The sequence below is a fragment of the Halictus rubicundus genome, chromosome 12 (genome assembly GCF_050948215.1).
Source record: "Halictus rubicundus isolate RS-2024b chromosome 12, iyHalRubi1_principal, whole genome shotgun sequence".
Classification (NCBI taxonomy): Eukaryota; Metazoa; Arthropoda; class Insecta; order Hymenoptera; family Halictidae; genus Halictus; species Halictus rubicundus.
Genome location: NC_135160.1, coordinates 7,325,468 through 7,339,327, shown reverse-complemented (window position 1 = coordinate 7,339,327; position 13,860 = coordinate 7,325,468). Strand labels below are relative to the sequence as shown.

Sequence of the window (13,860 nt, the reverse complement as noted above, 5' to 3'; positions counted from 1 at the left end):
CTTAGTCTTTCTGTCGCTGTTGAGCTGGCTTCCCTGTATAGTCGCAGGCACACTGCCTGGCAAAAGTACGGAGCGCATTGACAGACGAAAGTAGCATGCTAAAATCTACACGTTAATTGAACACCCCTTGCTCTAAGATTTATATCAATTAAAATTTCTCCTTTAAAATCTCCCGGAAAAAGAATTCATGATTGACACATAAAACTATTGAGAAATGAATGACTCTGTTTTTATTGTAACGCGTGCTTCAATACAGAAGTGAGAAAACTTTTTGACGAAAATATTTTTATCATTTCAGTAAAAGGAAAGAGAAAATTAGGAATCCGAAATTAAGTGTCACCAATGGAGCAGTAGAATTGAATTTCATTCGAAACGAATGTGTTCTTTGCCTCGATATAGTAGAAGGGATTTTTCGCGAATTGTACTTTTGCGAGGAGGTGTGCATGTTCATGATCAAATGCTACGATTCTCGGAAAGGCTCGGACAAAGGTCCTCCGGAGTTTCGTGTCGAATCAAACGATCTTATCGAGATGCGAAAATGTTCGCACGATTTTCCTGTCGTCCCCGTCGAGGAACGCGCGCTCACCTTTTGAGATCGTGTTCAGAGCATTCTCTCGACAGTGATCAATCGACACTGAAGTATAGTTAACAGCTCTGAATACGAACAGGTCCAATAATGAGCAACGATTCGCGCGATGAAACTAGTTCAGTCAGAACTCTTTGCGATTCTCGTTGCCGACAATGAATGTTTCGCAAAATTTGGAAATCGAAGGCGATCGTGGAAGGCCATGATTGATTTCGAGAACGTTTCGGAGGACAGTTTAGCAGAATAGAGCTTTCGAAACGGGCTCGTCCGAGTTTTGAGTCGACAGGACACCAGCTACTCTCCGAACATAACCAGAAAAGAAAAATGACAACGCTCTACTTCCATTCTAATAAGCATACGTGGCCAGGCGATGATCGAGAGACGATCGGGCGACGTTCGATTCTTTTGGCACGAGTGATCGAATGATGGAGAGTCGAAATGTACGATTCTCACTGTTGAGGCTTTAGGATGTCAGTCGTGTCCTAGAGGAATTCCAACGTTTCGCAAGCATTGCTTCATCAGGGGATCGAAGACACTCTCGTGATACATTATACATTATACTAGCTTCGTCAGGGAATCAAAGACCGATGATTCATTATACTACAACCCCCTGATAAAGCTAGCTGCAATGCTTGCAAAACAAAATAATTTCATGGCTTGCACCCGAAAGCCTCAACAGTGGGAACTAGACTGCGGATTTTATGCATTTAGGACAAATAGGAGCCAGTAGAATTTAGTAGATTAAATAAATCTGAGAACATGCACATACCATTGTTAAAATGATTAAAGAAAGAAAAGAATTTTTATTTTGCATAAAGATCCGCCAGCCTAGCGACGCCGTAGAATTGTATAAAGTCTCGAATCTCGAAAAATGAGAAATTAAAAAATCGAATGGATGGAGATCGAGCATGGTCGCGATCGTTTCTCGAGGCCGGCTCGAAAACCGTCTCGAAGCGTCTCGAGCCAGCCGGTCCCCGGGCCTCTAAGCGCGTATAATATGCGTTCATATAAGTTCTCTCGGTAATCTGTTCGATGGAGGGGTTGTTTTGTTGGCATGGTGGAGCTTACCCTCACGCCGAAAGCGGCGATCTTCAGTATGCACTCGACGGTGAACATCCCCGTGAAGCACATGTTCATGTACTTCAGCGTGTTCTTGTACGCGTCGCTTTGCCGATGGAACTGCAATGCATACACTGACAACACACACGGCCGACAGAGACAAACAAACATACGTACAAGCGTTAGAGAATCGCGGTGTTCGCGCGGACGCGGACCGGGCGATCGGGATATTTCGGTCGCCGATCGCATTGAACGATCCCCTTTTTTTTCTTCTTCTAGCATTTCGATACCGATCTCGAGAAAGGGGATCGTTCTCCCTTCTCGGTTTCATCAGTCTCTCCTCCGACCTCTAACTTTCCCCGTTCGCTATCGAGTTAGCTAGGTTAACTCATTATTTTTCGACTTCATTCGATATTTTGTACGTTGTGATATTTATTTCATATTTTTGTATTCTCAAACTCTAACTTTTAATATTTATTTTTATTTATTTTAACGCAGTCGAGATAGCTAGATTAATCTTTTAATTTGTCGAGCTTGAAGTTATTATGTTTATTTGTCATATTCAATATGTTGTTAATTTGTTCGTTCTACTAAATTAGGAACGCGTGTGAACGAATCGCTGCAACATCCAGCGTAGATTTTTGCATGAGACTCTTTTATTACGCGACTCTGGATTATTTCGAAATTGTTGATCAATTGCAAATTTCATTGCTTCGTTTGCCACTCGACAGCGTTATTAAACTTTTCTATTGTTCCTACACTGTTCTCTGATTCGACCGTGCTGTTTTCACTAGAATTATGTCGCAAGTGAAATAGCTCCGCGTACGGTCAGACACGAGTACGATCACAACGTATATGTTGTTAAAATATGAAACTATGAGTGAAATGCAATGTATTCTGGAAAACGGTTTAAACAAAACTTGATGAAACGTCACCGGAATATTTTTAGCATTGTTGTCATTTCCAAGTTGTTAATAAATTATAAATTTCACTGTTGCATTTGCTACTCGACAGCGTTGTCAATTGTTTCTGTTATTCCAATTCTTATCTGTTAATTATTCTATGATTTGATCGTCCTACGTCCACTAGAATAAAATCGTAAGTGAAATAGATCCGCGTATGGTCGGGAACAGGCACAATCACAACGTAAAGGCTTCCCTTTACACAGGAACCATATAAGTCGTACAGTAATGTGTACAATATGTAAGTTACATACATACATATATATATATATATATATATATATATATATATATATATACATACATATATATATACGTTTGTCAATCGACAGAGAAAGAAATAGGTGGAGACAGAGAAAGAGAGACAGAAAGAGACAGAGGAAGAGACACATAGGTGTACAATATTAGCGTTAACCTAGATACGTGTATCTGTACGACCCTACCAGGTGTGTACGGCGTAACGATCACATTAAACAGATTGTTTCTTCTTTTATATTGCCAGGGTGAGTAGGGACGGGTTCACAGAGTATTTGTACATTACGTGTTGCTGGTGTGTGTTATGGAGTAGCCATGTCAGCGCTCTGTGCCAATGCAAATCAAAATCGGACACATATTATTGTCACCCATACAACATTTGTTAATTCTAATAATTTTAATAATCGCACCATCTTTATCGCGTAACAATTGGCCGCAAAGTCGGTTACCAATACAATATCCAAATCTGTTCATAGTTTAAGAATATTTGACTAATTTTGAATCTAAATTTTCTTAATCTCAATTAGAATTCTATAGGGCTAGTGAGTTCGCACAGAATTTACCTCTTTTTTCCCGGTCTCTCGATCACGATTACAGCGCAATTTTGCAATTTAACAACACAACTATTAGACATCGGTGTAAATTGATCGTCGTGCGACAGAGACGGTAGACTGACAGAACCAGCGCTGACATGACGCACTGCCAAAAACAGGACTGTCGGGAAGACCGAACGGTAGAATCGAGTCGAAGTGTCGCGGCCCACCGTGGCAGCCCTATCCTCGCGGCTAGGGCTTCCTCCGTGGGTCGCGATCGGGATCTGGTATATATGGACGGTGAATGCGAGAGTGTGTGGACGGAAAGTAACGGAGAAGTGACTAACCCGCCAGCGGGGTGGGTTAGCGGGTGTTTCTACGGCAAACAGAACGGAACAATCTCTCGTGAGGAAACGCAAACAAGGTTTTTGTGAACCGAAAACAGGCTAAGAACGGAACACAAGGTACAAAACAAAAACACACACACACCTCGTCCGGGGTGGTTCAGAAAGGAACGCCTAAGAAAATGAAGATGAAAGAAGCCGAGGGTTCATTGGAGAACAGAGGCTCGTCAGATAATCCCTCCACCGTTTGGGTATCCTTTTCTCGAGTCTCGAGGTGTTTCATAAAAGTGGGTGGGTAGGGGGGGGGGGGTAGGGTGTTGTGAAGAAAAAACAGAAGGAACGGGTGGATCGAGTCGTGCGGGCACCCCGTGCAAACAAACGTGTCTCCGGCAAACGTGGAACGAAAAAACACACATTCAGAGCCGATTCGAAAACTGCGAGTGTGCTCCCGGCCCCGTGGTCTCGGCCCAGCCGAGGTGGCGATGTTATTTTATTTCTTTTCTTTTTTTTTTTTTTAATTTTTTTGCGAGCAGTTCAGCAACGTTAGCATGCGATATCCGCGATATCCCAGCGGTCGCGACATCTCTCAGCACGATGCGTGCGTGTGTTCCGGAACATTTACGTGCCTGCGAGACGCAAAGAGACCCAGAGAGCTGAGGACAGAGTGTGCGTCGATCGTGTGACATTTCGAAAGACTATAGGGAGGAGTTGCTATCGCGGGAGGATTCTCGTGCTAGACGGACCAGGCTGTCCAGCTCTGATTGGTCTCTTTGCTCCGCGACGGACATTCAAACACCGTGTGCCACCACCCGTGTGCGCTCCATTCCCAAGACCATGTGTGCAAGTAACGTGTGAGAGTCACTTTGTGACGTAACGCATGCCCAGCGTCGTGTTCAGGCAATTGTACGGTAACGCCTCGTTAGATGATCGGCTCGCTGTTTTCTAATTACGCCACCGTTTCTCATTTTCGAGGAGCAGCGTTCGGTTCCGTGACTTTTGTAGCTGTTCGTCATCCAACGAGCCGTTGTGGTATAGTTTTCGGACTGGTTGAAATAAAAGAGAGGAGAAGGCGCGAGATTCGACGGAACCGGATGGTAATCAACCCTTTGCGGACCAGATAATTCAACAGAGTCGTCTCGGTTTAGAAATGTACGAAATGTTTGCATGTTAAAATGCTCGAAATTGTTTCTAGTTGTCCAACGTGGTTCGAATTTACCTTTAAAATGCTTTTAGTTGCGAGCTCTCAAAGTGGTTTCAATTGTTTATATGGAATTGTAGCTGGACTACAGATTTTTGTGAAGTTATGCATGCTCATGGTTTTATTCTTCAAAAATTCGAAAGAATTATTGTTTTGACTAGCAGAGTCAACTGTAGGCAATTTTTCTTAGACAATCTGTTTAGAATCTTCTTAGTGGGAGGAAATAGATTTATTTACGCTTGTTGAATTTATTGCAATCTTTGGTGCAACATTAACGACCAAGAAACTCTATTTTCTATTTGCAAAAAGAACTGAGTGAACTGAGGAAATTCATCAATTACCACCAGATCTTACTAGATTCAACATATGAACAAACAATACTCTACAAAAATTTATATTCTCATACTCGTAAGAGTCTACGTAAGAGTCTACAGATATTCCCATACCAATTGATGCAGAAAAAATTCCAATATCTAAGAACCTGCTACGAAAACAAAATTCCCAAGGACTGTAAAGGGTCGTTGAAAAAGAAATTCCAAAAACATTTCCGGTGCAAGTTTCCCACTAGAATCGGTCCGCGAAGGGTGTACCCGTTCCTCTCATTATGGACGAAAGCGTAGCGTAGTCTTGGACTTTTGTCGGCCAGCTCTCTCTCTGTGCGTTGGCAGCCCAGCGATGAAAGTAAACGATGAGAATGGAAACGGAAAGGCGGAAGGCCACAGAGAGACAGAGACAGACAGAACAGAGCAGAATAGAGAAACAGAGAGAGAGAGAGAGAGAGAGAGAGAGAGAGAGAGAGAGAAAGAGCGTAGGATAGAATAGAGAAATAGTGCTGTAAAAAGTGGTGTGTTGAGGGAGTAGTCGCGCGGTGCCAAGGCTCTCGTATATGTCGCAGCTCTTTTCTCCCCCCTGTCCTTTTTGCTTGGTAAAAAGAATCCCCGTTGAAAGTCGAACGTCTGAAGCCTGTGAATTTCGTGCACGGCTTCGAACCCCGCCACCAGTTCAATCGTGGGCTTGTCGAGGCTTACGAAACGAACACACGCGGCTTTACCGTGTCCAGAGAAATCGGCGTGTTTTCTGTGGTTTCGTGTGGAACGGCTACGGGATCAGAGAGTCGGGCAAGTTTCTCGCAAGAAATCAAACTTTCGAGCTGACTCCTCGTGTCTTCTCTGTCCGAACGACACAGCTCGCTTTTTCGCCATCTTCCCTTCGCGAGTGGACTGCGGATTTCTATTCGAGGCAAGCTACTTTAGATTTTGCATGCTTAAAAACACATCTCTTCACATAGACGAACGAGACGCTCTATTAATCGTTCACAATTTCAGTTTTCGTTCAATTTGAATAACGGATGGGCGATCCCACTTAGCCGAGACACCCTGTATTAATTGGTTCAAAAGTTACAGTCACAGGAGAGTTACAAGTACGAATTGATATTTCTTTTCGCAGTGATTTGGATAAATTGTTTGTATCGTGCCGGTGGCTTGAAATTTTTATCTTCCTTTCCCGGCATTCTATGTTTCATCTACGCGTATTTATCGCGAATAAATAAAATCTGCAGTCTATTCGCGAACGTCGAGTCGAAGGAAGATCATTTGTTTGATTATGAAGATTGTTGCTTCGGGCACTGTCCACTGTCATAAAGAGGATACAGTACCGGCCCAGCGAGTCACAGGAGGACAGAGAAGACACTGGTAGCTGGAGAAACGGAGAAGGAAAAGTTGAACGCTGAAAATGCACGCACAGAAAGTATAAGAAACACCATAGGAAGCGGAGAGTGTTTGAGGCATTCCTAGAACCGTGGTGGTACAACTACGTGGTGGTATATTAACAAATTTTTCTTTAAGATCTAACTCTTAAATATTAACAAAAATTAATTTTCTACTTTCTGAGATAAATCGCCTCTGGTCAGTAAAAGATGTTTCAATAGCTTATGGAAATGGGAATTCATTTATCATTGCTGATACAGATAACCCTTAAATAAGGGTAGTCGAATCTGTGTGGTATTTATGGTCAAATTTGTAAGAGATTGAATTTAATGAAAAATGTGTAAAAGTGAGAAACATTCGTGATTTCTCTATAAAAAATTTTTCGATGCTCGTGCTATTCCCAGCATTGGAGTTTGATCAGGCTAACAATGTTTCGCGTGTGCACCACCACGGAAAGAAATCGTCTCGTTCCAGAAAAGGGGGAACAGAAATTTCAATCGGCACAGAATAGAAATAAGCGAGATCGAGATCGAGATCGTCGAAATGAAAGTCCGGGATTCCAAAGGCGGAATCGAGACGATCCAAGGAAAGAAGAAATATAGACAAAGAGAGACGGAAAGAGAGACACAGAGAAAGAGAAAAAGAGAGAGAGAAAGAAGATAGTATACAGAATAAAAAAAGGAGAATGGTCGCGAGGGTTTCGAAGAGGGTCGGGACACGCAAGAGTATCCAACACAGCTGTGTACACGTACCAATGGATAATAACAAGGATGACAATTATACAGAGAGCAATAAATAAATTGGCAGGCAAGAACAACAATGTCCTCGTACAGATATAACGTAATGTCTTACGCTCGGTTCGAATGGTCCGTTGTGCGCGGACGACCACGTGCTCTCGCCGACGATCTCGTTTTCTTTTTAAAACGATACCTCGATCGGCGACGATCGACGATCTTCGAGCTGCTTTCTTTGCTTTCACCGTTATATCTCGCGATTTAATTAGCGGGAGAAAATCGAGCACACGCGCGCGCGGACGACTTCGGCAGATTTCTGTTCGAGCTGCGATATTTCGACTGTTACTAATAATTTATCGTTGGAGCGACGACAGAAATACATTAAAAGTATAGAAGCTGCTATATTTCATAATAATTTTTCAGTATTTTATAAACTGTTCAAAGATATTTTTCTTTGGTGCATTTGTAGAGATAATGGTACCGTCCCATTCGATTATTAATTTACATTTATTGTCGACGAGTCAGTGTTGAGAATGGCTGCAACAGTGATTGAAAAGTAATATTTTATAATCGCAGCTCAAACATAAGCGTTCCCTTAGAGTGCGGCTATTCCGAATGCGATTTTCGACCGGATGCAACACACACATCGATTGTGTGACTTGTGACCGTACAGAAATACAAGGAGCGTAGCAATTAGAAATGTAATAATTAAAATCTAAGACGGCTCGATATCGAAGAATCGATAGGTACAGCCGCACCCATGGTCGTGGAAGTGTGTGTAAGGGAGACTAATTAGAAAACCGCCAGGACCTAGAAATCGATCTCGCACAGTGATCCTGTGCGGAAGCCGATTCCTGGATCTTCCTCGCGATCTTCCAAGATCCGTGGGAAAGAAACGAGATCCTAGGGCGCGAGAAATCGGTTGCGGAATCGGCACGACGCGTCACGGCGATCGACTCGAATGAAATCGTTTCCATCGACCGGTCGTTTGTTACGGATCGATCTTTTTTACCTGCCGCACTGTTTTCCAACCCTTAGCATCGCTGCAAATTTACAGAAGACCACACATGCTGATTTTTACGAACTTTGTAATAGAACGAAAGTTCTTCACATTTAGAACAAGTTCATCAACTTGTTTGCTCAGGTCGGAATTATTGAATTACCTCGTTCAGAATTTAAAGATTTTAATGCAATTTGATTCGCGCAACTGTGTCTTAGAGAGCGTTGAAATCACGATGCGAAGGGTTAATCGATACTTTAGGCGACGAGCGGCTGCGACGAAGACGGAACACCTTCTCTCGAACGATTCCCTGTCGCGGACGATGGAAACGGATCGTGGACAGCTTACCTTCATCATGAGCAGTAACGTGTTTAATACGATGAGACCCATGATAAAATATTCGAACGGCGTCGATACCACTATCTTCCAGATTCGGAACTTGACGCTGTTACGTTCTCTCGGCATATACCTTTCCAGAGGGCGAGCCTGTATCGTGAAGTCTATGCAAGATTTCTGAAAGAGAAACGGTGCGAAATGTTTAACAGATCCACATTTTAAAAAATTAATCGAAAGTACAACACATTGGAACTTCGTTCATTCGAACCTCCAAGGCCTTTCGAATAGTAAAGCTAACTGTTCCCACCACTCTCTCAATTTAGTAACAACAAACATGGTTCAATAATATTGCTTTATATCGCAGACTCGCGTGTCATTCATTGCTTGTTATCATAGTAAAGTGTGCCAAGAATTCAGCTACCGGAAACTCGGCTATGAATATAAACGGCTGATAAACAAGAACTTTTTCGTGTAAATAAGGATAAACGAAGTTCTACTATAATTATAATTGCCTGAACTTTCGTGCGCGCAAACTTCATAGTCGCCAGATTTAGACTTGTCTCCCCACTCCACCTTCCACTTCGATTCGAGTCGATTCCCCCGATCTGGCGACTCTGACTTGAATAGGTTAATCCTAACTGCTATGATTATCATGGTGGAACGAACCTGGTTCTTATCGATTTCGCCGTCTTGCAGTTCGGCCTCTCCCTGCTCCTGGAAAGTGATGATGATCAAGGCCACGAAGATGTTCACGAAGAAGAATGGAAAGACGATGAAGTAGACGATGTAGAAAATGGACATTTCTATACGAAAGTTCTGGATGGGGCCTTTGTCCTCGTACGTGGCCCACATCGAGTGCTGCAGGATCTGCGGCCAGCCCTCGCCGGTCTGCACCGCGAATAACGTCAGCATTGCTGCCATCACGTTATCATAGTGAAAGCTCTGTGAGAGCCACTCGCGCTTCTTCGCCTCCGGCAGCATCGCGTTTTCCTCGAAAACGAAATATTGACCCCTGTGGCAACACACGACAGCACGCGTCAAACTCGATCAAAAACATCCCCGAATCCTCCCCCAAACTCAATCGATATCGCACAGTATCCAAAGTTAAGTGTCACTGATATTCACTCGGTTAAATAACCGCGACCCTTACAGTGCAAAAAGAAAAGAAGAACAAAACGCTACGCTACTCGCGAGAATTTCACTGCTGGGTGCCGGAACACGGTGACACTTAACCGTGGCCAAACGATCGATAATCGTTGTATTATTGAACGCCTAGGACTGCGTTGATCTAGGTCCCTGATGTCGATAATATGATACTCACTGGCAATCCTGTTCCGTATACTTGCTCTCGTCGGTACAGTAGAAGAATTTCCCGTTGAACAGCTGCACCGCGATCACAGCGAAAATGAATTGGAACAATATATACACTATGAGAATGTTAATGACGTTTTTCAGACTGTTCACCACGCAGTCGAAGACCGCCTTCAGCTTCGGCACTCTCTTGATCGTCTTCAACGGTCTGAGCACACGCAACACTCTCAACGACTTGATCGTCGAGAGATTCTGCCCGGCCGAGCTGCCGGTCATGTCGAACGCGAACGACACCGCGGCGCATATCACAACCACCGCGTCCATAATGTTCCAGAATTCGCGGAGATACGAGCCCGGGTGAAGGATGATCCCGAGATCGATGATCTTCAGTATCATCTCGACGGTGAAGACACCGGTGAACGCGTAGTCGAAGTAGTTCAGGACATCGTTCCTCGGCGATTCCTCCCACACCGGATCCTCGGCGGCCAACGCGATACTCGACAGCGATATCACCACCATTATGAAGAAGTCGAAGTACTTCAGGTTGACCACCCAATGGGCGGCTCCTCTTACGCTGCAAAACATCAATCATCGATCAATCAATCAATCATTGAACCACCTATGTGCGGACACTTAAATGGGGGGTGAGTTCCGGAGTCTCAATGCGATATGTTTGGTTGAAACGTATGCAAACTCTACGAGTACTTTACGTTGTTAAAATCGTAGCAGGTGGACATTGAGGAAGCTTACGGATTCGTAGGGGACAGTATAAACATGGAGGAGTATGGCAGCATTGGTTTTGGTCCCGTGTCATCGTCTTCATCCTGCTTTTTCTCTTCGGACGACTGCTTCCCACCTTTTCCGTCTTTGCTGAAATCGCAAACGTTCTCGATGAACATTGTACTCGTGGTCAATAAAGTCCGAAGTTTAATGACGATTGGGACTGATTTAGGATGCTTACAAGTTCTGGGTCGGACTCGGAGGGCAGACAGCGACCTTCGGCGGGCTACCGTCTTTCGGCTTCTGCAAGGACTCCATCTCCTTCTCGAGTTCCTGCGTCTGCTTCTCCTTGTCCTCGACTTTCTCCTCGTCCTCGGCGGCGCTCAGCTCTTGTGCGTTCGCCAGATTGTCAACGGCGATAGCCAAGAACACGTTCAGCAGCGTGTAGTTGCCGAAGAGCACCAGCACGATGAAGTAGAGCGAGTACACCATGCCCCTCCTGTGACCGCCTTGCGACTCGATACCCTGGTACATCACTTCGTTCCAATCTTCTCCGGTCAGGATCTAATCGGGTAAATGATCCCTTATTAATGACAATCAACTCGACTATTGTATCAGCGTTCATCCACTACAACCGTGCGAAGGAAAGACCATGTTTCGTGTCTTCTTTCCTTCTCCACAACGTCGACCCTCGTCCGCCATTTTTACAGCTCTCCTCTGATGTCAAATTGACGCAATATTAAAAATCACCATGGTGGATACATCGATTCTCTAAATGGATTCTTCGAGTATTGGTTATTTAGAATCCGCGAAAATTCTGTCAAGTTGACACGAAGGATCGGCGAGGACATTTAAAATATTTTAATAAGTTTTCTAATAATCCTTTCCAAATGCTGAAGATTTTTGTAACTTACAAACGCACAACTGTCTAGAAGCTAATGTGTCACTACTATACCTAAATTTTCCTAGACTCGGAATTCTCGAATATTTCGGGTTGGTACTCACCTGGAAGACAGTGAGCAGCGCGATGGGAAAGGTGTTGAAGTTCGTGGGCGGCGTGCCGCTATCGAAATTGAACTGGCCGCCGAAAAGCTGCATGCCGAGCAGCGCGAATATGAGAATGAAGAGGAAGAGCAGGAAGAGCAGGGAAATGATGCTACGCATCGAGCTGAGCAGCGATATTACGAGGTTCCTCAGGCTCTTCCAGTATTTGGTGACCTTAAAAATTCGCAGGAGTCTAAGGGCACGTAGGACGGAGAGGCCGAAAGAGCCGGACTTCAACTCGGACCAGATCACTTCGAAGATCGATCCCGAGATCACCACGCAGTCGAAACGATTGAAGCTCGACTCGAAGTACGTGCGGGGCCCGAGCGCGTACACCTTGATGAACATCTCCATCATGAACAGAGCCAGGAACACGAACTCCGCGTAGTCTGAAAACAACGTCGTCGTTAACACGCGTTATTCTTTATGTGCAGTAATTTATCTGAGCATTGTTGAAAACGGGGTTTGTTGGGGACAATGCTTACAGAGGAAATCGGTGAGCCACTGTGGCTGGCCGTAGTGCTCGACGGCGACGCACACGGTGTTGAAGAACACAAGAACGATGACGAACCAGTAGAACTTCTGCGACTTGACGGAGTTCCGGATCCAGAACCTGAACCTCTTCTCCGCCCGCCAGAACTGCATGCAGGCCCCTTTGTCTTTCACCCTCGACTTGATGTAAGAAGATCTCGAGTACCCTGCAAGCGACAAACAGATCGTTTCAGTAACCGTCAGGATAACGACGATATAGAACACGCCTGTTCGGGGCGTTTCCAGTCGATCGATCGTCAATATCGAATCACCGTCGGTGAATTTTCGAGTGCTCGGCTCGGTTCGTCGAGTGAACCGATCGAAAATTTCCGAATTACGATTCGACTGGGTGATTCGTTTGGATTCTCTTAAACATACACAGGACGGACACGTCTATTTTTAAGCAGCTCAACGCAGAAGTGGTGTAAGTCGATATTTGTTTGGTTTAAAAGGTTTAATCGTCATTAAATATTAGGTCAGTGTTGTTGTATTTTAATACGAAATGGGACACGAACTTGCGACGTTATCGTGTTTTACAAAAGTTTTGCTTATTCCTTGGTAATGATTGGCTGTTTCGACTTGCACCATTCTGGCATTGAGCGGCTCATTTCTAAGCGATATGTTGTCTAATGAAGCGGACGACTGTCTCTATATGTATATGGATCAACGATGCGTGTGACTAATCTATCCTAATTAGTAACTCGTGTAAAGTACTCCGACCCAGTCCGTCTGTCGTACCCTCTATGGGACGACGCCTATTTCTGGCAAATCTATTTTTCGTCGAATCGATTCAAGCCCGCTCCCCGCTTCTAATTGTTCTACATGAGTCGGATAAGGTTGCTCGCCAGGTACACCAACTATGCTTCTACCTAACACCGCTCGAAAATATTTCGGCCATTTCATTAAAGTTTGCCGAACAGCATTTTGCACTCGCCGTTCCTCATGGGTTGTAATGTGCGCCGTGAATTTCAATGAACACGTTCGCCAGCAGCGTTTGTTCGTGCTGATAATTACCCTGCGAATTTTATGAAACGAGAGGAGCACAGGGGCACGCCTACGTTAACGAAAAATTAACATTTGTTCTATGGTGACTGTTTTTGTTCTAGCAAAATTTCTTCGTGAAGTCTCGAACACCGAAGTGTTAAACAGCTGTTGACGTTTCAGCAGTAATAATTCGCAACGAAATAGTTTCGAGCGGCATCGTGTACGCACGCGGGCATCACAAGTCCCGCCTAGAACCACGTGGGCATCGTGGCCCCGCCCAGGAACCACGTGGGCATTGTGGGCCCCGCCTCCACCACGTGGACACGAATGGCTCCAACAAACAAACAGAGAGAGACACACACACACACACACGTTTAAATGTTTATTATATATATACACGAGTGTACAGCAACACCAGCCAACAGAAGCAGTTCCTAAAAAAGTGACAGCAAATTAATCGGCGCCTTGGACGTCCTCAGCCGCAAGTCCTAAACAACGCGGTCTACCATTTACACTACCGACAGAGAAGTATCCTGACACCAGTCGACAGTGGCGGA

General features: G+C 44.5%; 1 protein-coding gene across 3 annotated transcripts in view; it reads right to left on the bottom strand.

Moving 5' to 3' along the window:
• Cac (calcium voltage-gated channel subunit cacophony) overlaps positions 1-13,860 on the bottom strand; it is a 209,774-nt gene that overhangs the window by 41,678 nt on the left and 154,236 nt on the right. For all 3 annotated transcript variants that reach the window (XM_076797555.1, XM_076797556.1, XM_076797557.1), the window contains 8 exons: positions 12,274-12,486; positions 11,750-12,177; positions 10,986-11,308; positions 10,775-10,894; positions 10,035-10,598; positions 9,380-9,725; positions 8,726-8,890; positions 1,655-1,765 (listed from right to left, as the gene is read on the bottom strand). In XM_076797555.1, coding sequence (XP_076653670.1) covers positions 1,655-1,765; positions 8,726-8,890; positions 9,380-9,725; positions 10,035-10,598; positions 10,775-10,894; positions 10,986-11,308; positions 11,750-12,177; positions 12,274-12,486 — 2,270 coding nt within the window. The remainder of the gene's footprint in view (positions 1-1,654; positions 1,766-8,725; positions 8,891-9,379; positions 9,726-10,034; positions 10,599-10,774; positions 10,895-10,985; positions 11,309-11,749; positions 12,178-12,273; positions 12,487-13,860) is intronic.